The sequence below is a fragment of the Solea senegalensis genome, unplaced genomic scaffold (assembly GCF_019176455.1).
Source record: "Solea senegalensis isolate Sse05_10M unplaced genomic scaffold, IFAPA_SoseM_1 scf7180000015847, whole genome shotgun sequence".
Lineage (NCBI taxonomy): Eukaryota > Metazoa > Chordata > Actinopteri > Pleuronectiformes > Soleidae > Solea > Solea senegalensis.
In genome coordinates this window covers 8,353-29,915 of record NW_025321478.1, presented here as the reverse complement: position 1 = coordinate 29,915, position 21,563 = coordinate 8,353, and the positions used below count along the sequence as shown (strand labels likewise).

Here is a 21,563-nt window from a genome sequence, read left to right as displayed (position 1 = left end):
GATGAAGTCATTGAAAGTATAAACTGAAGGAACACACGTGTAGTAAATATACATGTTCTATCTTAACTCATGTGGATTTCCACATTACATTTAAGTAGGAAAGGAAAGACACGACATTGCTAACAGGCTGCATGGAATCCAAAGTGAATTATCAAGCTTTTTCATCAAATGAATGAACCTATAAATGTGCCATATGGGACATTTATTCCCGTAAGACTTCCAAATCTTTGGTTTAAAAACCTTCATGTACGCGTACAAAAATAAAAATACAATTAAAATATCCTTAAAAAATAAAAGAACCTTCAAATAAAAAAAGCTGCTTCCACTTTTGGGAATGGAGGTGTAACAGTGCTCTTGAAGTAGAAAAAAGTCAAGTAAATATGTAAATGTCAGGTGCAAATTCAAAACAAAGACTAACTTCAGTCTAAGTGCTCGCCGCTAACACGGCTTCATGTGTCCGGTGGATTTTTACAAATCGAGGAAAGCGTCAAGGTCGGCAATGACGCCAGCCTGCCTCCTGGCAACGGTGTTCAAGAGAGGGGGAGGAAACGACGGCGTCCCCAGGTCCACCTTAAAAAGAGACGACAAAGACTTAGAGTCACAACATAAAACAACAGGGACAAATACGATAACCAAAATCATACAGCATTAAATACAAATATCTTCTTTCATATACTGTTAACAGGCAGAAGTAAACAAATCTTATTTGGGGGAAAAACTTTGTACAGAAACTCTTGTAAAACCCTTGAAAATATAGCTTATTAGTTCATTTTCTATTTTAGTCATTGCTCGTCTTCCTGTGGTTGCAGTTGGTTTCAATAAAAGTGAAACTCCGAAATAAAAAATGTCTGAAATCATGGATTCGCACATTTTAGGTAGTGTGTGTGGTAATGTGCACACAACAGAATTTCTCATGAGTTCACACATTTACACTGACCATCTAGTCGGTGCTGCAACCAAGTGCAACACATGACGTATTTCTTGCCAGAAACCCTGCCTCACCTGTAGCAGGTAGACCACCCTGGTGATTTCTTTCCCACTCCGTCTAGTTGGCTGAAGGACCCAACAACTGGGCATCATTTCTCCTCGAACAGCGTCCACACTGGGACGAGGCAGAGACTCCTCAAACACCGACTGCATTGCCAGAACACAGAGGCCACCCTGGAGGAAGAGAGAGACGGAGAACAAGAGAGAGAGAGACGCATCATTAAAACAGGCCGTGTAGCTTTTTCATCAGCCAAGAGGCAACTGTTCCCTGACATCCAACCAGTAACAAACAGCTGAGACGGTTTTCTTCAACATCCACTGGGACAGCGTTTAATTTATGCTTGGTGTTCTCTCCGCAAGTTTCCAAAATGCACATTGCACATTTTTTGGAATAAAACCACTTCATGCCACGCTGTTTGCTTTTTAACTGGTCTTTTATTTCAAAAGACAGCACTGTCTGCTTCAGGCTTCACCACACAAAGCACCCTAATAAATGTAAAAACCCATTTTCCCCTGCAGGCATGAGGCATGAGTTTGTGTGCAACGATGCTGCAAATGCTCACTGGACCTGACACAATGTGGGACCAGCAGAAATCCTCAGAAGTGGTTGGGTGATTCTGCAGCTGCGCTTACCTGTTTGGACTCGGTGCTGATGCAGCAGAAGTCCCGCGGCTGACTCAGGTGGCAGGTGGATGGATCTGTTAGAATGTAAACTACAGAGAGAGAGAGAGGGGAAGAGAATATGTCAGACTGGTCAAAGATTGTTATTAGAAAACATAAAATAAATTGTAGAAGGAAACAAAGCGATGGAGCAAAAATTTACAGTTCAACAAGGTTAAAAAAAAAATACTGTCTCACCTTCCAGCAGTCCAAAACTTTTTATAACAAGATATCAGATGAACGACGTCAATAATCACTACATCTCTGGAGAAATAAATAAATACAACCGACCGAGCGTAGTGAATCTTTAGTGGGAGATTTGAACAGAGGAGTGTAGATAAAGAACAGGAGACCTCGTGGTGTTGCTGTGATGTTAAATGCAGCATAATGCAGGTGTGGAAATGGATTCACGTAATAGAATAAACTTGCCAGTGATGAATGAGACTCTACTGTAGTGGAGATAGCTAATGGCTGCAGATGCATAGTTTGAAGTTGAATACATTTGCAGGGTCCATTAATGTCCCGCGAGAATACAAACACTTTCTGCAGCAAAGTCAAAAAATATGATTTATTTATTTATTTACTATATATGTATTCTTGAACTTTTCTTTTGCAGCACACCTTTTGAAAACAGTGTTCATAAATAGTCCAGCAGTCCCGTCTGAATTGTTTGCAGGAGAAATACAGTGTGTAATCAATTTCAGAAGAAAGTTAACTTGAGTTACACACTGATATTCACTATGACGATGATTCCTCTCAACACCACACTACAGACGTGGACCAAGCCGAGGCGTTGACTCACCCAGCTGAGTGCTGTCATCTAGTGGTCGTGTCCAGACAGAACGGACGGACTGATTATACATGTGGCTCTTGGACAGCTGGCAGATCGTGTTCCACAGACTGTCCACAGGTCTGTCCAGCTCCGCAGCCCCCAAGAAACCATGCACAGAAGGACTGGAGGAAGGCTTATAGTACGCATGGACGCCTCGTTCTATTCCCTGGTACCTAAGTAACCAAAAAAAATGAATATGTTAGCAAATTCAGTGACATGCATGCAGTCAGAAACTTAAGGTGTTTGATTCTTGTTCTTTAACCTCTGTCTGGTCTTTTGAGAACAGAAGTGATGTAACATTATTTATGTGCTGTGTTAATCTGAAAATTGGCTGTCAGGCAACACTATCTATAACTAGACCAGAATTGCTGAAAAACTGTGGCTTTCAAGCACAGTAGTTCACTTTTCAATTGACTTTCTCGGCCGTTTCTTGGCATTTTCAGTCATACTCACGCAGAGCTGATAGGCTTTGTCAAACTGATTTGACAATAGCTTGAATGTAGCAGACAATGCTAAGATGCTAATAGGAATCCCTGAGTAGACAAATTTCAACATAGACGTTCAGAAGAGGAAATGTGCCCTCATAGATTCCATGGTGAAGCATTAAAATAAAATAAAAAAAAAAAAAATTCATTTTTGGACGAAATGACTGAATTCACCTCCAGTCTGCCCCAACTTTGCCCATCACCAGGTTACTGAAATCTCTGGCAGAAGCTTGCTGCACCTGTGAACAAAAAGAAATATTGAACAAATTTAAAGAGAATCAACATAATGAATACTGAATGAAGGTCATCTTAAATGTTTCACAGCTCTACGTTATCAGTGTCACCTCGGCTAAGGCTTGCCGCAGGAGAATAGACGTGATGTCCTGATAGGCTGTGGACAGGGAAGAGGTGGAGCCAAAGGAGGCGGCGCGTTGACGCACGGAAGTGGGGGGCGATGGCGTTGAGGTCACCAGAGGCTCAAACACGGAGATGGACGGCTCAAGGCCAAGATCTATTCAGGGAAAAGAGCCGAATACATCACAAAACAGTTTGGCAAATTGGACACATTGGAAATTCTTTTCAAAGTCAACGGGACTAATTTTATGTTATGTTATTATATTATTATTTTTATATTATGTACAAGTTAGATCCTGTACTCACCCTGGGAAGACAGCCAGACTCTCTGTGTCTTCACACTTTGAGGACCACACATAGGAGGACGTGTCCTGACCTTCAGCCCTTCGTCCTGAAACGCCATTATCTGAGCACAAAAGGCAAATTTTTTTGCCGATTTTTCACCTATTCTTACATCTCAAGTATTTCAAATGTGTTGTGACGTGTAAATGCGGTGGACCAACCTGTCCACTCAGAACTGGTCTGTTACTGTGCTGCAGCTGGACAGTGTTCCCACTGTTGTACCCTGATGTGGGTCCAGATGACAGACTCAGACTCGAGCCAGTGCACAAGGTGCTGTTACTGATTCTTGTCCGATGCCTCAGGTCATCCTGCCCGACACACACAAAAGGAGATATCAGTGAAACGATTTAGTTATTTATAATACTGCACCTTCTTATTTAAATTGGGAGACATGCTGTATCTGGTTTTACTGATCGTTCTTATTTGAAGTCACTATAAAAACATTACAATGACAAGGCAAAAAAACACAAACAACATCTCTGAACTAAATACAAACCAATAATTGGGTTTTGAGTTGCAACACTGACATGAGCTGACCTCTTTCTGTCACAGTTCTGAGCTCAAGCTGAACTCATTATTTGCAGAAGACACACACCGACCTTTGCTTCCTGAGTTGCAGCCTGCTGCTGAAGCCGCCGCTTCTCCTGCTCAGTTCTTTCTCTCAGTCGTTCCCGAGCCCTCGCAATCTCGGTCATGGCTTCTTCCCGCGCTCGACCGTAGTCACGCAGCAGCTGCTCAATGTCAGACGGATACTGGCTCTCTCCTTTTGGGGGATCCGGTATTCTGTCACACAAATCATTGAGTACCAATGTTTTTATCGACATATTTCTATGTTGGTGTTCTAATTTTTGTAATCCAGTCTGTGTCTTACCTGGTGATATCTATCACCTCTTGACGGAGCTGTTGCAGGTACACTTTGCGGCGACTGGGTGCGACTGCAGTGATCTTGGGGGGTGAAACGGCCTCCTGAGGAGAGGAGGGAGGATGTCTGCTGGGACTCAGACTCCGAGCTCTCCGACAAGTCTTTAGCCGCTCCTCTCTCTCCTGCCTCAAACCCTCAATACTCCTACGATGTCTAAGGGAAAATAATAATAATAATAATAATAAGGGAAGAGGATCATAGCGACAGAAAATCGAATTAAGACACCAGGGATGTCAAATTTAAGTCTTCTAAAACAATATCAAAAAGTGTATAGTTTAGTCCCGTGTATCCTCACCGATCATACAGCTGCTGTTTGGTTGGAGCACATGTCACTGGCTCCAGCTCTTCCTTGGACTTCGGTGAGAGCATCTTTAACAGCGTGTCCGTCTCTCCAAGCCCATAATGCAGCTTGGCCTCTGTGAGCTCCACAGTCAGAGGCGTTGTGCTCATGCTGAGGTTGACCGTAGACATCACCTGCTCTCTCTCCTGACGCAGCCTCTCAATCTCTCTCGCCCTTCTCTCGCTCTGTGCCGCAGACTCCACATTTGAACCGTAACTTTCCGCTTCACCCCACTCCGCGCAGATTCTGCTCTTTTCGTGGCCGTTGTTCAGCAGCACCTCAGGTTTGTTGGTGTGCGTGGATTGCGGCGGGTTGATGCCCGACCAGTTGGTGAACTTGTTGTGCAGGGGCAGGTCTTCTGGGACCATGTGGTGGTCTAGACATGCAGGGACACTGGTGACAGGTTTAATGTTCAGAAGAACATCCGTGTTGCACTCACTGGGTGCCAGTGACACCATGTCATCTTCTTGAGGTTCAAGAGTTGTGGACCGGTTGACAGAATTGATAGAAAAATCCACAGAATCAATCAGAACCGATTGTTTTCCTTTAATCTGCTGTTTGTACTCATCAGGATTTGGTAAAACAGGAGAGATGTGGGAGTGCAAAGTCTTCGGCGAAGTTTTTGTTTGTGAAGGTGAAATCTGCCATTTTGGACAGACATGATGCTTATGCTCGTCTTTACAGGTCTCCACATATCCGTCCAGACATGAACTAAGGCCTGTGGAGCATTTATCTGATCCCTTAGGGCCTGAACAACTTATCTCACTCACCTTCTCAAGAGACACAGACTCTGACTGACTAGATGAAACACCACAATCTGGTGTGGACACTGACACTGTAGCGCTGTCCTCTTCGGAAACATGAATGGTTTTTCCACTCTTACATTTCAAAGAACATCGTGTTGATTGTTTCTCTTTCTGCTTCAAATGTGATCTTGCTCCCACAGTGAGAATGGGAGACGACGCTCGGTCTTTGTATGTAGCCCGTTTCTTTAGACAAGCTGATGGGTCATGTCTTACGGATGGGCCGTGATTGTCCTGGAAGTCATTTTTTGTCGATCCATGGGCGACTTCAGATGTTGCGGCAGTCATTTGTTTTGAGACTCTGGAAGATGCAGATCTGACACGTCTTTGACTCTCAGCTACAGTCTTTACAGGAGGTGTTTTGAGAGGGACGTCGTCTGATGGTGAGCCAGCAGAGGTGTTAAACCTCAGCTCAGGCATGCTCTGCATCTTTTCATCTGTGTCAACTTTTGCTTTCACCACACAGTGCACACCCTTGGGTTGAGACACACCGACAGCCTCGGGACCGATCACTTTGACGATCACATTGATCTCATGAGATTTGGACATTTCAGTGGGCGTTTGAGGAGCAGTGAGTTTGTTTTCTGCTCGTGTAAAAAGCTTTTCTGTCTGGATCCCAACATCCACAGCCGTTTGAGTTGAGCAGTCTCTCATAGCAAAGTCATTGGACTCACTATAAGAGATGCTATGATTTGATACGTTAACACTCCTCCTTGGACTGGACCTGCTGACTTCACCAGTTCTCATTTCCTGGACGTCCCCCAGCAGGTCTGAGGTGCTGTCAATCAGCTTGGAGAGGTGAGCCGACATGCTTTCCATGCTGGCCCACGTTGGAGATTCTTTGACGTCCCTGGTGCCCTGTGTTGCTGGTGCATCCGTCTGGCTCCTTCTGTGACGATCCTTTCTCTTTGCACCACTGCTATTGTTCATAAAGTTTACTTTTTGGAGCCCAAGCTCAGTCTGAGTGCCATGTTCACACGTCCTCTGCCTTCGAGCCTGTGCTCTGATCTGTTGGGACTCTCGCTCTGACGAGTAAACGTCCATGACCTCGTCCACGTGACTTGAGTTGTTACCAAAACCACCAGCAACATCAGTACCCGAGGAGTTGCAGCTCACTGTCAGATTGGCAGAATCGCTGCGAGTATGAGCGGACATCTGTTGACAGGGTGAAAGCTGAGACGTTTTGTTTGCTCGTTCCTTATAATCCTCCATGCTGCTAAGTGTACTGGAGAGCCCCTTGTTGGTGGCGTAAGTACTGAGGTGGGAATTGAAAGGAGAGTTCTGACCATTCAAACCGTTATCAACACTGCAGCATCTCGTTATATGTTTTTCAGCGCTGTTTAAAAGTGGCGATTTGCAGGACAGGTCGGCGGCACTCCCGAAGGACGGGTTCTTATAGCCGTGCTGATTCGAGTTGTCACCTTGCCACTGGTGAACAAAAGGGTTGATGTCACTTGAGGCAAAATGCATAGGAGAGTCCTTAGACTTCAGCGTATGCTGTGATTCACTTTTCTTTGTGTGTGCCATCGTTTGAGGGGATAACGAGCATCTGTTTTGGCTGCAATCACTTTTAAATTTTACCTCACTCTTTGCTGGGGTTCCAGGAGAACAAGTCTTTGTTTTCGTTTTGCTCACTAATGATGACATGGAAGCATTGCCAATGTTACAGCTAGCCTGTCTAGCCTCTTGCTGTCCCTTATTCTGTGTAGTGAGCTTTACCAATTTAGAGGAGAGGCGGTTATGATGCACTCTTGTGGATTTATTATCCTCCTCATCTGATGACTTAAGAGAGGAATCAGAGGAAGAGGAGGCATTTGCCTGAATCTTTGACCTCCTGAACCTCTTTGATTTTTTGGACATAAGAGCAGAATCACCTGGTGTTCCGTTAGATGTCTTTAGATCTCTGGATATAGAAGATCCACAACAACTTGTTTTTCCCTGTGTTATTTTGTGGAGAGGCTGTACAGAACCAGATATTATTGTTTCACATTTTATTTCCGCTAAAATCCCTAGATCATGTGCTTCACAATGGTTGAGCAAAGTTCCTTCATCACTTTTCCTCAAACGGTTTTCTTTGCCGTCAACTTCTGTGGGTTTATCAAATCCGCTCTGTGAGTTCGATGAACTGTGGCACTTGTGGTGATTAATAGTTTTCTCACAAGCCTGAGCCAAATTATCTAAATGGATTTGTGTACAGCTAAGCTGATCCCTTGCTGCAGCAGACTGTTTACCTCCTGTCATGTTCTCACTTTCACAGCTTCCATCATGGCCAGGTGTGACAGCAAGCCTATTCATGGAGGCCTTCTCGTCAAATGATGTATTCTGGTCACTGTTTCGACTGAGCGGTAAGAATTGTAGATTTCCTCCATCATATAACGTTTCTGTTGCCCCGGATGTTTTAGGACTGCACTGACGAGGTTTACCAACCATCTTTGCTGTCCTGTATTCAGATGAATGATCTTTATCATCAATACTGAATGTAGCGTCCACTCTGATAGCCTCTTCGTGGCCACAGTCACAGTTGCCTTTTGTATCACCAACTGTGCAGAGTATTTCATGGTGTAATTGGTGAAGTTGGAGATTGTCGGGGTTCAAGGTGGTGACATCAGAGGAGTCAAAGTTGTGGGAAGTTATTTCTTGCGATACAGCCTTTTTCTGCACGGGGGAATCACTCACTGGGGACAAACTAGTTAACTGCAAAACGGTGTTTGAAAAGTGCACAGAGTCTTCATGACTGCTGTGTGTCACGTGTGATTGAGTGCTAGTATCAGTATCTTGGACAACACGGTCATCGTCTTTGAGTGGTTTGTTTGACGTGCCATCAGAAAAGTTATGAGAATGGTCAGTCTTTACGTCGGCGGGTTTAAGCACAGAGCTATCGTCCCTATATTCAACAGACGTACTCGTACTTGATGACAGGTGTTCACTTTTGTCCACTTTGACTTCACATGCCGTTTCCACTGAAGCATGCCCGCTGAGCTTTGTCCTTACTTTCACATAATCTCCCTTTTCATCTCTGTGCTGTTTTGCTGTCAGCATATGTTCATCGCTATTACAGCCAAAGAGACTCGCAGAGGATGCCAATGCGTTCAGGCTCTGGCTCCTGCTCGTCCCATCACCATCATTGCCAGTCAATGACAGTTGCAAATGCTCTTTCACCATTTCGGAGATCCTGAGGTCAATCGCACTACAAATAGCATCGGACTTGCATGTGTGCTTTTTGTTTTCTTGATATTTTCTGGTGACACTGACTTGGAAATCTCCCCATTTTGTTTCTACTTCCTTTAATGTTACATTTCCCCTTCCAACCGCCTTTCTGTCTCCCACAGAGGTGCCACTCTGAGAATGTTGTTCACAACGTCTAGACCCACATCTAGAGTCTTCAAATGGTTGTCCATTTTTCACACTTGTGGAATCAGAAATTGCTGCTACCACTGGTGACACTCTGTCTTTTCTAACTCTGCTTTCAACAAAAGCTGAATCAAATCCATGGCTGTCAGTTTCCTCCTCTTTAGAGTCACTGGAGTTGTTATTGCCATCAAGCCAAATTTGTTCCTGACTACCAACTGGTGTAGAGCAGTATGCTACCAAATCTCCACTGTTGCTCCTTTTTAAAATTTTCATGCTGCCCATGAAAGCATCCTGTTGCTCTTTGTTCCTCTTCCTGGAATTTTTACAAGCTGGTTTAACAAGCTCCTGTTGTAGTGCAATGTACTGCTCAGTGCCTTTGGTTTCATCCCTTGCAAGTGACAAATCTTTGGTATTCTCAAGCTCATACTGCTGTACTGTTCCCTTTACATTGCATAGTAATGTATCTGCCATGGGTGGTTTGAAGACACTTGAAGTATCACATCTCTTGTTCAGGACTTGCCATTGACTATGAGGATTTAAGGCACACATTTCAGTGTCTGAAGACATGCTGACATCACCAGCTGCCATATCATATGTGACCACATAAAGCATAGAGGCTGCTTGTTGAGTGGGCAGAATCCCAGTGTGTGAGACAGTAGTGTGATCTGAGGTGGGTAAGAGAGCCGGATCTTCAGTGTGGCTGATGTAGTCTGGAGTATCTCCACATGTCTTTTCCACATTTTGAGACACCGAGTCAAAACGTCCTTCATATTTCTGCGTCCTTATCATAACGTGAGACTCCTCTAAATCTGTGTGTCTACTGGTGGGTGAGGAGCTGCAGCTCCTGTGTCCACTCTGCGATTCTGACAGATTCATACTGGTCACGCTGGAACTACTGCTGCTGTTTTCAATGTGCCTGAACATCGATTCCCTTTGGATGGGTAAAGAAACCCTGTGGATCCTGGGACTGTCTGCCGCGTCAGTAGATGACCAGGCATCAGTGAGCACCAGCAGGCTTTCGGGCTCTTTCCCACTGCAGCTGCTCAGCGAGCGAGGGCTGCTGGTCAGAGTGGTCTGCATGTTTCCAAAGTCCTCAGTCAATTTTTGCACAGTGTCTTTCCCTCTGGAGTCTGTTATTAATGGGCTTTGAGGCGGGTGATTCCTTGTTGCACTAATCTCCGCTTTATGCCTTGAGATGGGGGAACCCTGCTGGCTCCAGCATGTCTTTACTGGGATTATTTGGGGTTTCTGACAGCTGATGCAGTCTAAACTGCCGTCTGCAGTGGATAAAGGAGAGGTATCTGCACACAAAGAATAAGTTGGTACCAGGGTTCGATTGAGTCTCTCCACTGTAGAATATCTCCCACTACTCTCCACAACCAAGGAATCCTTTGACATCTGACTGTCTTCACTTTCTACTTCGCTCTGTGCAGCTTCCTCTTGTCTCAGCTGCGCTGCTAGAGCTGTCACATAGGCAGACGACAGTGAATCAAGGGAGAATAGGCTCTCACAGTCTGACGTTCCCTCGTCCTCGTTTTCTTGCTCTTCGTCCCATCGAACCAATCCCTGCTGCCGCTCAACCCATCTGCTGGTCTTTTCCATCAGAGCCTCTGTACTATGCCAACGCCTTTGTCCAATGTCCTCAAAAGCAGTCCTTTGGTCAAGCTCCTCACATGACATGGCTGTTTTAATGGCACATTTGCTTTGACTCATGCTGGTGTCTTTCAGGTCTCTTTTTTGTCTCCAGTGAAATTTGCTTGCTATCGTCCCTGAAGGTTTAGCACCTTGTCCTCCATTTGGACATGATGGTGGTTTTCTGAACACCTTGGACAGAACTGTTTTCAACCTGGGCCCTACAGAACAAGACACAGACTTCTTGGTGGTTTCTAGTCCACTGTTGGATGCACGGGAAGGATTTGTCGCAGTCATACAAGAAGCATTCTCAGAGTCAGGTTTGTCTCTTGTGGACGGCTGTATATTTTCTTTGCTGCCTGGCAGCGCAGTAGTTCCAAGTGACGACTTCAGAATAATCGCTAAGTTCTGGTCTGATCTGTTTTTAAAAGACAAATCTCGGTTTGGCAGAAGAGGTTTCCTTTCAGGTCGTTCGCGAAAGGGAAGAGCTTGTGGTTCCTCTCTGAGAGTTTGTCTGATGTTTTTACTTTGTCCTGAGAAGCTTGTCCCAGAGCAACTCTGAGTCCTTTCCCGAGGAAGACACTCATCCGAAACCCATTTTCTGCTGCAAATAGATTCAGATGTCGCAGAAGCATTTGAGGTCAGCTCTGTGGATCCGTTTCTCTTCAGGAAGTGTCTGTTAAGGCAAGAAAAAATATATATTTACACAACATATTTACATTAAAAGGGACAAATATAGATAAAACAAGCCCCTCATTATTAAGTAACAAGAATTTAGTTTTCTGTCTTCAATGCAGCTTATCCTCCCAATTTTAGGTTTAATTGTACATGCTCACCTGAAGATAGGGGTGTGCTGTGGGTAAAGCCGGGACAGAAGATCTGCTGAGAACGAGTGTCTACGAGAATAAAACGGTCGTCCACTGTGCTTTGACAACGAACGCAGCTCAGGAGACTCTGGGTTGTCTGGCAGAGCCTTTTCCAGCTGCTGTAATTCCCTCTTAGCTTCTAAAAGATGCTGCTTCCGGGCAATTCTCTCCAACTGGTATTGCAGCTTCTTCCGGCGGATGCGGCTTTCGGCGCGACAGAGGGTGTGGTGCTTTAGTAGCTCCTCCTCCACCACCTTCTTCCTGGCTCTTACCACCTGGCAGAGACAATCCACACTCGGATCTTTGTGATTGTTGGATGCTTGGGATACAGCAGTAATGTCTGTTTGAACTCCAGACTCTTGTGTGACTCTCTGCTCGGCAGCTGCCAGGCGTTGTTTCTGTTGCAAAATCCACTGCTGGACTATTGGGTAGAGATTCAAGGAGAATAATGAAATTGACAGACTTCTATGTAGGTATTAATGCAATTTAAGAACTAGCTTTCTCCATCTAGCTCATTGTTGCTTGGTGTCTACAGGAGTAGCAGTTTTCTATATGTGGTTGTGAGTAAGGCACTTACTCTCACTGTGCTGTTGTCGTAGGTGGGCCTGCTCCCTCTCCAGCTCCCTCTCGGCCCGTCTTTGTTCAGCGTGGATCTCCTGTCGCAAACTCTCTACATATCGTTGCTGTTCCTCCACACGCTGTCTCACAGTGGGCTCCTCACTGGTAGAGAAAGAGACACCCAACTGCTCTTGGAGTTTTGCTTCCTCGACACTATAACGCAGGTAAAAAGATCAAGAACGAGACACAGACTGACAGACTGTGATGATAAAAGAGGCAAACAGGAAATCAGAAAAAAGAAAGCCGTATGTAGATTGAGTGGTAAGTTTAAAGTCAAAGCTGCTGTTGTTGGTTTTCAGTTCAGCGTCTCAGCAGTAACTAAGCAACGCCTGTGCCTGTCCTGTAAACAGCTCACCGAGATTGTTCAAAAAGGTGGGGGCTAATGGAAACACATGCCATCTGCACCAGTTGGAAACCTGAAAAACTGCACCAAGCCCAGCCCTATTTCTACGATACACACACGGCACAAAACTTGCACCTCTTACCAAAAATTCATGCTGTGAGTTGGCAGAAAAGTGTGTGAGAAATAGTGTGAGAAATAGTATTTACCTCAGGTCAGGGGACAATGGGCAAACATCAGTGTAGGTGCAGCTCATGCCTCCTTCACTAGCCTGAGAAAAACAAAGAAAAAAATCCACTTTGATATTTGACTAATATTTTTTTTTAAGAAATTAGAGATTTCAGACTAGATAAAGACAGATATGTATCACATTTTCTTTTAAGTATTTTAGTTATCCTGCTCATCAACATCCTCGGCAACAACCAGTAGTATATAAAAATTTTTTACCCGTCTGCGCTCCCGGAGGATGGCTGCCTCTGCCGGGTGGTTGAAGCGGAACATATGTTCTCCGCCCAAGGTGATGACCATCCCTGAGGACAGAGAGATGTAACAATCTGTCATAGGCATTGTGAAAAGAAAATATATCTGTAGTGGTACATATATATAGATATATACATATATCTATATATATATCTATATATAGATATATACATATATACACATGCAGCAATACACAAAGAAAACATTAGAGTTTCATCGTGGCGAAACAAAAAAGAATGGCAACCCATTGAAGGTCAAATAGATCCTAACCTAACTAGTCATCAACTATCAATACAAACACAGCATAAAACTGGAGTGTGGAACTTTTGGATATAAACAAATGTGTGTAGCATTCATACCATTGTCACATGAATTCACACAATGAGACATGACCCTCTCTGTGTCTCTCAGTATAGCGGGTTTTAAATCTCATGTTGCCTGTCAGTATCCTCATGCTACAAGCAGGAAAATGATGTGTTTAACATCAAGACAGACCAAGGCAACAGCAACACTCAGCTAGTGAAGTTGGAGTCTGACTGAAAACACAAACGATTAGTAAGGCAAGTAAATTACACTACTCATAAAACCCTTCACAGTTTGACAGGAAAAACACTTCTTGCTGCTGTCTGCCCCTGTGCTGCTGGTGTATACACACTATTGCTCCCTCAGTCAGGTCTGGTTTCTGACAGAACAGCATCAACACCAACAAAGAGCATGGCACCTTTAAAACTTACAAATGATAATTTTTCTGTGATGCAAAACGAAGAAATCCAACTGCTGCGTATCAGATTGGTTTTCTGACCAGACAGAGTGTCGTGTGTGGACATAAACTGACCTTGAGCCAGTCTGCAGGGCTCAGTGACCTCTCTGTCATTGAGCAGGCAGGAGCAGCCTGGCAGCGGTCTGAGCATTACCACACCTCCATGGTTTTCAATCTCACAGCTGGCACTGCCCTGCAGAACTAGAGAGAGAGAGAGAGAGAGAGAGAGAGAGAGAGAGAGAGCAAAAAACACAAACCAAATGATTTAGAAAGCTGTGCTGAGGCAGCCGCTGTGCTGCCGAATATATTCAGTGCTCAATGCAGCATTTAATGAAAAGTTAACAAGCCGTTTTTAGGAGATATAATGTTTTATATGCATTTCCACTTAACAGCTACATTGCCCTGCACACCTTGCAGTGTGCAATACTCTAGTTATTGAACTGAATATTCTATTTTTGTTCTATTCTATGTTTTGATGCTGTGCGTACTGTGCCCAGAGCTAGCAGGGTTTTCTTGTATGCTTACTAAAAATAATAAATGGAGGAATTTAATGTACAACAGTACGGAGAAAGTCTCATTACAATTTAAAGAGGGGCATTTGAAACTGGATGTAGGACAACTACATAAGGATTACCTATATGTGGCTCTTGAAACTGGTCTTGAGGTCCAATGTGGGTGACTCCTTCCTGCACCAAAACAATGATAAACAAAATATCACCACATGTACACTTATCAAACATGAGTATACATATTTAAACAGTGTTCTTTGAAGGAGTATTGTCCTTTCTCTTGCAATCTTTTTCTATGCCGATAGAAAAAAATATATGTTGCTTGTTCTTTGAAGTCTTATCAAACAAGATTAAAGGCTTTCTTATATAGTGTCAGGACCACATGTGCTCCCAGGTGGTTTTAGCTCTTCACATGCAGGAAACAGTGTAATTGTCAGGCCTAAGGGTATGCTTGTCATTGTCAGAATCAGGGCAGTTTAAGCTCCCCTGAGTCCTAGCCTCAGAACTAAGAGCCTCTCATCCAACCGAGCCTCATGCGTTGCGGGAGTAATTCGCACAGAGAGGTGGCGAAAACGACAGGATAGTTGGAGAATAAAGTGGGGGAAAAGTGAGAAGGCAAAGACAGTAGAAACACACCTTTTCTCAAGAGTTTTTGTTTTTCTAGTGGAACAGAAGAGAAACAGAGGAAGGAGGAGGAGGAGATTGAAGAACCTTGTAAAAAAAAGAGAGAGAGAGAGATTTAGGGTTTTAGTCAAGACAGCTGACAAAAACAGTGACATGAGAGAAGGGAAAAGTAGAGCAAAGGAAAAAAGACAGTTTGCCATTGTTTGCATCATGTTGTTCATGAAGAAAATTGTATTTTAGAAAATCAGATCCCTGTACTTGTAAGTTAAATACCTGGACCAGCACACATTCATATATATACATATATATATATATATATATATATATATACATACATACATATATATACATGTATATATATATATATATATATATATATATATATATATATATGTATATACATATATAGCTAGCCATGGATTTTCTCTGAGAGGAACACCGACACCACAAAAATGACAGAAAGACTTGTAACAACAAAAACAAGACATTATTTCCTTTTGTACACGGACATCGTACCCTGAGGTGATAAAAGACAACGCCAGTGCTGAGAACATCTCTATCAAGTGTAACCAGGTGTGGCTGGAGGGAGTTGATGAAGAAGCCCGCTCGGTCCCTGTTGATGTCCACACTGTACTGCTCCAGCAGCTCCTTTTTGTCTCTCCAGCTCTCTGACCAGTCCTTTGTCAGCTGCTCCACCTGGAGAGGAGATGTGGTTTACAACGATGTAGCAAAGCAATGATGAAGTGAACGTAAAAGCTGTCACTTCAACTATTTTCAGTCCTTGAATACTGCTGGTGCAACTTTAATTAGAAATCATTCTATTAATGATAGTGACGCTTATAAGATGACCTCACCATGTCACCACATCCCGATGTGAGGTTACACATTACAACTAACTTAATACCTGCCCCTTCAGCCCTCCATTTTTAGGCATGTAGGAAAACCAACTGTCTCCTTAGGCCCGGATCCTACATTCTATGTCCGCATGACGTCCATCGTTTTCTGCTTGACATAGATAATTAAGTAATTTGCCCAATTCTGCGTCGGTCTACGCAGACCCAATGTGAACAAACGCGTGCATACCTCCAGTTTGTGTCCGCACGGACTGCACGTGACGACGACGCAGAAGCAAAACACTGTCAAGTCTAACCACGGACACTTGCTTGAGGTTATGTGAGGTACTTCACCAGCACCACCCATACATGAGCACTCAAGAAAGAATCAAGGAATACAAATGAGGCCAATTTCCTGGTGAGAAACCGCCGCAGCTTGAGTAGAATGTGAGAAGAAGTGCAAGTGCATAGAATACTTGAGTGATGCAGACTCTAGTTACGGTGTCAATGGAACTACGGGAATGTGCAAAAAGAGGGCTCGCAAAATTTAAATGGCTCATTCTGAGGTAATGAAAATATAATTTCAGGTGATTATTCACAAATGAAAACATAAATATGATTGTTCATTTCAGTTCCTGTAACAATAGATCCCCCAGGACCTTTAAACTATCGACATATACTGTATGGCGACAAATCCGCCAAACAACGGCTGACACTATTTACTACAAGGTGTCTTGAATGTCCCTCTTGTTATACATGACAGAATCATGAAAAACAGGCGGGCCAAATGATGTCTGTGGGCCACACGTAACCATCTGTATCAAGCCGGTGCCTTACCTTCAGCTCGTTCTGCAGCACGATGTCAGAAAGATTGCCGTCCCTCTCATCACTCAGCGATGGACTGGGATTGCGCTGCTGTCATTCAAGAGAGTGTCAAAAAAAAGAAGGGAAAAAAGGAAAAAAGATGAGTCAACATAGTGCAAAGAGGAAAATGTCACCCACTGTACAATGCCCTTTGTGTCATTGTGACATTTTTAACGTATGTCACAAAGACACACAGCCGCATATCTTGAGTACAAAAACTTTTTTTCGCTCAAAGCCTTTCAGTACTGAGAGAGATTTTTTGGAGGGGGGAAATGGATATTTCCCTGAGAGAGTTAGTGACATGCTCTAAAGATAAAAGGTCACCATACCATTTCAAAGCTGAGCAGCATGCTCTTCAGTCTGTCAATCTCTTCTCTCAGCTCCCTGATCAGTCGAACACTGGCATCCTGCACGGAATTTAAAGCCCAATCATTAGCCCACGAAAATTTAGCTCAAACATTAAATTTTTTGGATGGAGTTCTGTAAAGCCACTGACCTCATTAACTCGAGGTTTGTTGACAATATTCCTGGCATGGGCAGCATAGCGCAGTGTGCTGAGAGTCTCATTATAACTGTTTGCAGAGGGTGAGACCGCTGCAAGTACATGCGCAACAAAATGAACATACAAATCACATGAAAACGCAATGTCAGTTTATTAAATGAGACTACAGTAGCAACTGGGAAACCATCATTTTAGTTTTGGAGGCATTTACACATTACTGTAAACTATTTTAACAGGTTCACAGGTGCATTTAAAATAGTATTCAGGCAGCTGTCAGCTTCAGGTAATGCCAGCATAAAGCACTTGTAGACTTCAGATGTAACACATATTCACAGTGACCCAAATACAGCAACATTATGTAGTGAAAGTGACATTCATTTCAGGTGACAAAGCAGCTGTGAGCTGAGACTAGAAAGGGGGGAACATTTTTGTTTTCCATTTTAGTGCTATCTGGAAACCTTGACCATCATATGAGTACACACAAAAAAGGGTATTTGCAGCCACTTTATGTATCACAGTCAATCACAACCACATTGACCATTGTATAATTGGCAATGTCGAATCCAATGTCACACTCAGAAGTGTCTGTCAGGCATAAACATCTGTCCAACTTTAACAAAGTGTAATTATATTCCAGAATACAACACTTACTTGCAATCATAATGGTCTTGGAGTTGCCACCCAGGCTGTCTTTCAGCAGCCAGGTTAGGACTGAATCTCTGTAGGGTATAAAGCAGTGTCTCCTCCCTCCTCCTCCTCCACCTCCTGCTCCTCCGGACAAGGAGCTGCTGTGGCTACCCACAGTGCTGCTATCACCCTCCGAGGCCATGCTGTTGATACTCTGGCAGCTGCTAGACATCTGGGAGTTCTGGGCTGTGGATGCAACGTAAGAAAAAGGATAAGAAGAGATAAAAATTAATGTTTATTGGTCCCTCAATTGATTCTAAAGAGGATACAAGTAAAAAGGTTACTAGGATTGAGAGACATGACAAAAGAAGTATAAGGAGAGGTGAAATGTATATGGTAAAACTTTGTGTAGAAGCATGCCAAATTAATAAAAAAATGTTTAGGTTTGAACTAAAATAATACAACTTTTAAAAGGTATCTTCATCTACCAAGAGCAGAAATGACAATTCCCAGGGTGACCAGCGACTTGTTGATGTTGGAGCCTTCCGTCAGTCTGTCTCTGCAGTAGTGAGGGTCTGCTCTTTCACTGTGAAAACAAAACAAAAACCACAAGGTGCTCACGTCATTTCAAATGATTTATTGTGCACATGGAGACAATGCGTCGGTGCAGACTCAGGGCTGCAGCCAAGCTCCACTAGGGGGCAGTTTTGTCAGTGATTTTGAGTTAATAGATGTTGACAAGATAATAAAGAAGAAGAAAAAAAAAGGATGAAAAAGCAGTTTCACCTCCCAGCCAAGTCCACCAGGTTAATCTTGCTGACAATTTCTGATGGAAGATTATTCTCTAGGATTGCCTGAGGAGGAAAAAAAAAAACATAAAAGCACAATAAGACAGGAATCTGCAGGTAATGTCAAGTGACTAACAATAGTAATTGAATGTCAAAACGAACAAAAAAATTGACAGTGAATGATCATCAGTCTGCTTTGATAACATATACAGTGAGTATAACTGTGTGGGTGACCTGTGTGTATTGGATAGTGAAGATAGCATGGGATCTGCTGCTGGCGTCATGGTTGTGGGTTGCTGCAGTGATGCGGTTGGCGATGCCTTCCTCCAAAAGGTCCATGGCCTGCTTACAGTCAGAGACCACATGCTGGGACAGATCTTATTAGAGAGAAACGAAATGCGAAGAAATCTGAGCAAAGAATAACATAATCAAAATGCAGAGACGTCGTATATCAACCTGGAAATGAATAAAGTGTCTAAATAAGAACAATGGAAATAAAACAGACCTGGAAAGAGTATTATATTGATGAATGAAAAAAAAACACTTTTTATGGGATAATCTTAAAACTCCAAACCAACAGTAAAACAGTCATAGATTTACATGGTAAACTGGAGATGCATGTACAACTGACATGTGTTACACGAGACCACAGGAAATATAACTCATCAATACTTGCTCCTGATTTCCCTAAACAGAAAATGCTCATCTTAAAAGAATGAATCACATCGACTTAAAGCGGCTGCTGAATACGAGCACAGAAAAACCAGAACCTTGTGTGGTTACATACTCTTTGTTTTCACTTAGCCGGTAATAAAAATATTTGAATTACTTTAACACAACACGAGTCACAGTAAAATGTTGTTGGACGGGGCACGTGCTGATGGAGTAAAAGATGAAATCAAAACTGTGAGTTTTAAAAGTGTTCTGTGTTGTGTCATAAAGTGCTCTCCCTGGAACCACAAGGAAATGACTTCACTTCCTCTGGTCATCTGGGATTTTCTCCTGATACAGACAATAAGTGGATGTGGGGCTTCAGACACAGACAGGGGAGTAAAAAGTGGGGTGGGGGGGATGTGTGCGGAGGTGATGGAGCGAGAAGGAGGAGAGAGGAAAAGAGGGAAAAAGTAACAGAAGCTAAAAGAGGAGTCTGGATTTGAGCCAGCGTGGCCAATTCTGGACCCGATGAAAGGTTTAACAAGGGAACAAAATTCCACCCCTGACCACATACCACAGTGATTTATGACTAAATACACAAGACCAGAGTATTATTCAAAATACTGCAGACCTTGTTACAAGACCAAGTCCATAATTTAACAAAATCATGTGCATTACTCTGTCGAGACACAAGATTTTTTAACCTTTGGATCAACTCTCTGTTAAGTGAGATTATTTTTACTGTACAAATGGTCACGTCACACTTCTCACAGGTCAAAGCGCTGTGAAAGCATCCGAATGTAAGACCATTAAAGGTAAACATGCAAAGTCATATTATATGTTTGAGACGTTAGGTTGCGGCACAGCGAATCATGCAATGCAGAGGCTTGTTATTTTAATCTCAGTGAAATTATTCAGAAAGGGGCAATGAGAATTGACAGCCTACAGACCTCTACTTTAATATTTAATCAGGGAAAGACAGAAACAAATTAAACGTATCATCATTAGATAGCTTTTTCCCCATCATTATTTTGTGAAAAGTATATTTGGAACTGTTTAATTTATAATTAATTTGAATTGTTGACCTGTAGCGTAAAATGTATCTTTGCAGCTGCTGTAAACACTCACCTTGGACATAAGGTCCCTTCTCTGGGTGCTCTCGAACTCTCAATGAGGCTTTCTTCTGCTCTCCTTTTCTCAGCAAGTCTCTCACGCGCTCATTATAGATCTCCAGGAAGCTGCGGGGACACAAAGATCGGACAACATCACACGATGATGACACAGCCCTACTATAATCCTAGGACTGGATCATTTTATGTCCATTTCTGCAATACTCTCAAACTCAGAAACTTCTATTTTTTCCTGTACATTTTACTGCAGTGTGCTTGTATTTAGAGGGTGACAGAACCATGGAAATTCCCCAGCTGTTAACTGCAAGAGACAGTATTATATTATTCCATTATTGCTTGTGTGCAAACAAGAAACCATATTTACTGTCCTGTCACATTATTACTATTCAGACTTGGTTAGCACTGTTGGGAAACTCCACATACCAAACTTGTATTGCCTATAATTTGCAGCGTAAATATTTTCAAAAAAGTCACAAAGAGAGTCACATAATAACAAAGTACCTGATCTCAACTCTGCTTGAATTTTGCCCATCGGGAAAAGTGTCTTTAGACCTAAAGAGACCCTGTGTGGAAAAGCATAAATGCAAGTTACTTCACATTAGGACAAAATAAAAATGACTCACTGTTTACTTCCTTCATGTTGCCATTTGCAGAAATTGTTGTCGACTATCTCACCTGACAGATGCGAGGGGTCAACCCAATAGAGTCCTGACAATATGACAAAACAAGCAGACAGAGAAAACTGCATTCATTTGACAGCTGACTTGTACAACTTAGTTACAACTTCATTTCAAAGTTTACTCTTAATGTTTCAGCTTTTTGCAGTTTGTGTAATCCGTTGATTCCACTTAAATCGACTAACAACACATGATGTCATTTGAGTGCACACTCCACCCATTCTCCTCACCTGTGCCCCCATCATGGTGTACGTCTTCCCAGATCCTGTTTGGCCATAAGCAAACAAACATACATTGTAGCCCTCAGAAGCTCCAGACAGCACCAACACACCCAGGTCCTGGAACACCTGAGGAGACAAAAGCATATTATACACACCTTCAATACACCAACCAAGTCACAAAAAAATGCAATTGGGTGCAGCTTGTCACCTGAATATACAGTAGTTCTGTGTTCCTTTAAAGAATGATATGGTGATTAAACCAATATCAAGTTTCAGGCAATTTTGATTGACCCAAGTGTCCAGGAAAAGTTTCAGAAGGGAATTCTACTGCTCAAAAAAACGTGTTCTTCAGCAGTTTGAAG

At 43.0% G+C, this 21,563-nt stretch overlaps 1 protein-coding gene across 1 annotated transcript; it reads right to left on the bottom strand.

Moving 5' to 3' along the window:
- stard9 (StAR-related lipid transfer (START) domain containing 9) lies at nucleotides 1–21,327 on the bottom strand (the record flags this gene model as incomplete). The annotated part of the gene is made up of 29 exons (XM_044017801.1): nucleotides 1–570; nucleotides 1,003–1,161; nucleotides 1,621–1,700; nucleotides 2,450–2,652; nucleotides 3,139–3,203; nucleotides 3,309–3,475; nucleotides 3,625–3,724; nucleotides 3,822–3,968; nucleotides 4,260–4,443; nucleotides 4,532–4,735; nucleotides 4,878–11,384; nucleotides 11,545–11,995; nucleotides 12,152–12,345; nucleotides 12,742–12,803; nucleotides 12,980–13,062; nucleotides 13,848–13,973; nucleotides 14,407–14,458; nucleotides 15,422–15,601; nucleotides 16,576–16,653; nucleotides 16,932–17,009; nucleotides 17,099–17,196; nucleotides 17,756–17,977; nucleotides 18,220–18,317; nucleotides 18,518–18,585; nucleotides 18,754–18,896; nucleotides 20,302–20,411; nucleotides 20,805–20,866; nucleotides 20,979–21,011; nucleotides 21,211–21,327. Coding segments are annotated over 29 exons (10,173 nt in total), but the record flags the coding sequence as incomplete, so codon positions are not given.
- Between the last annotated feature and the right edge of the window lie 236 nt (nucleotides 21,328–21,563).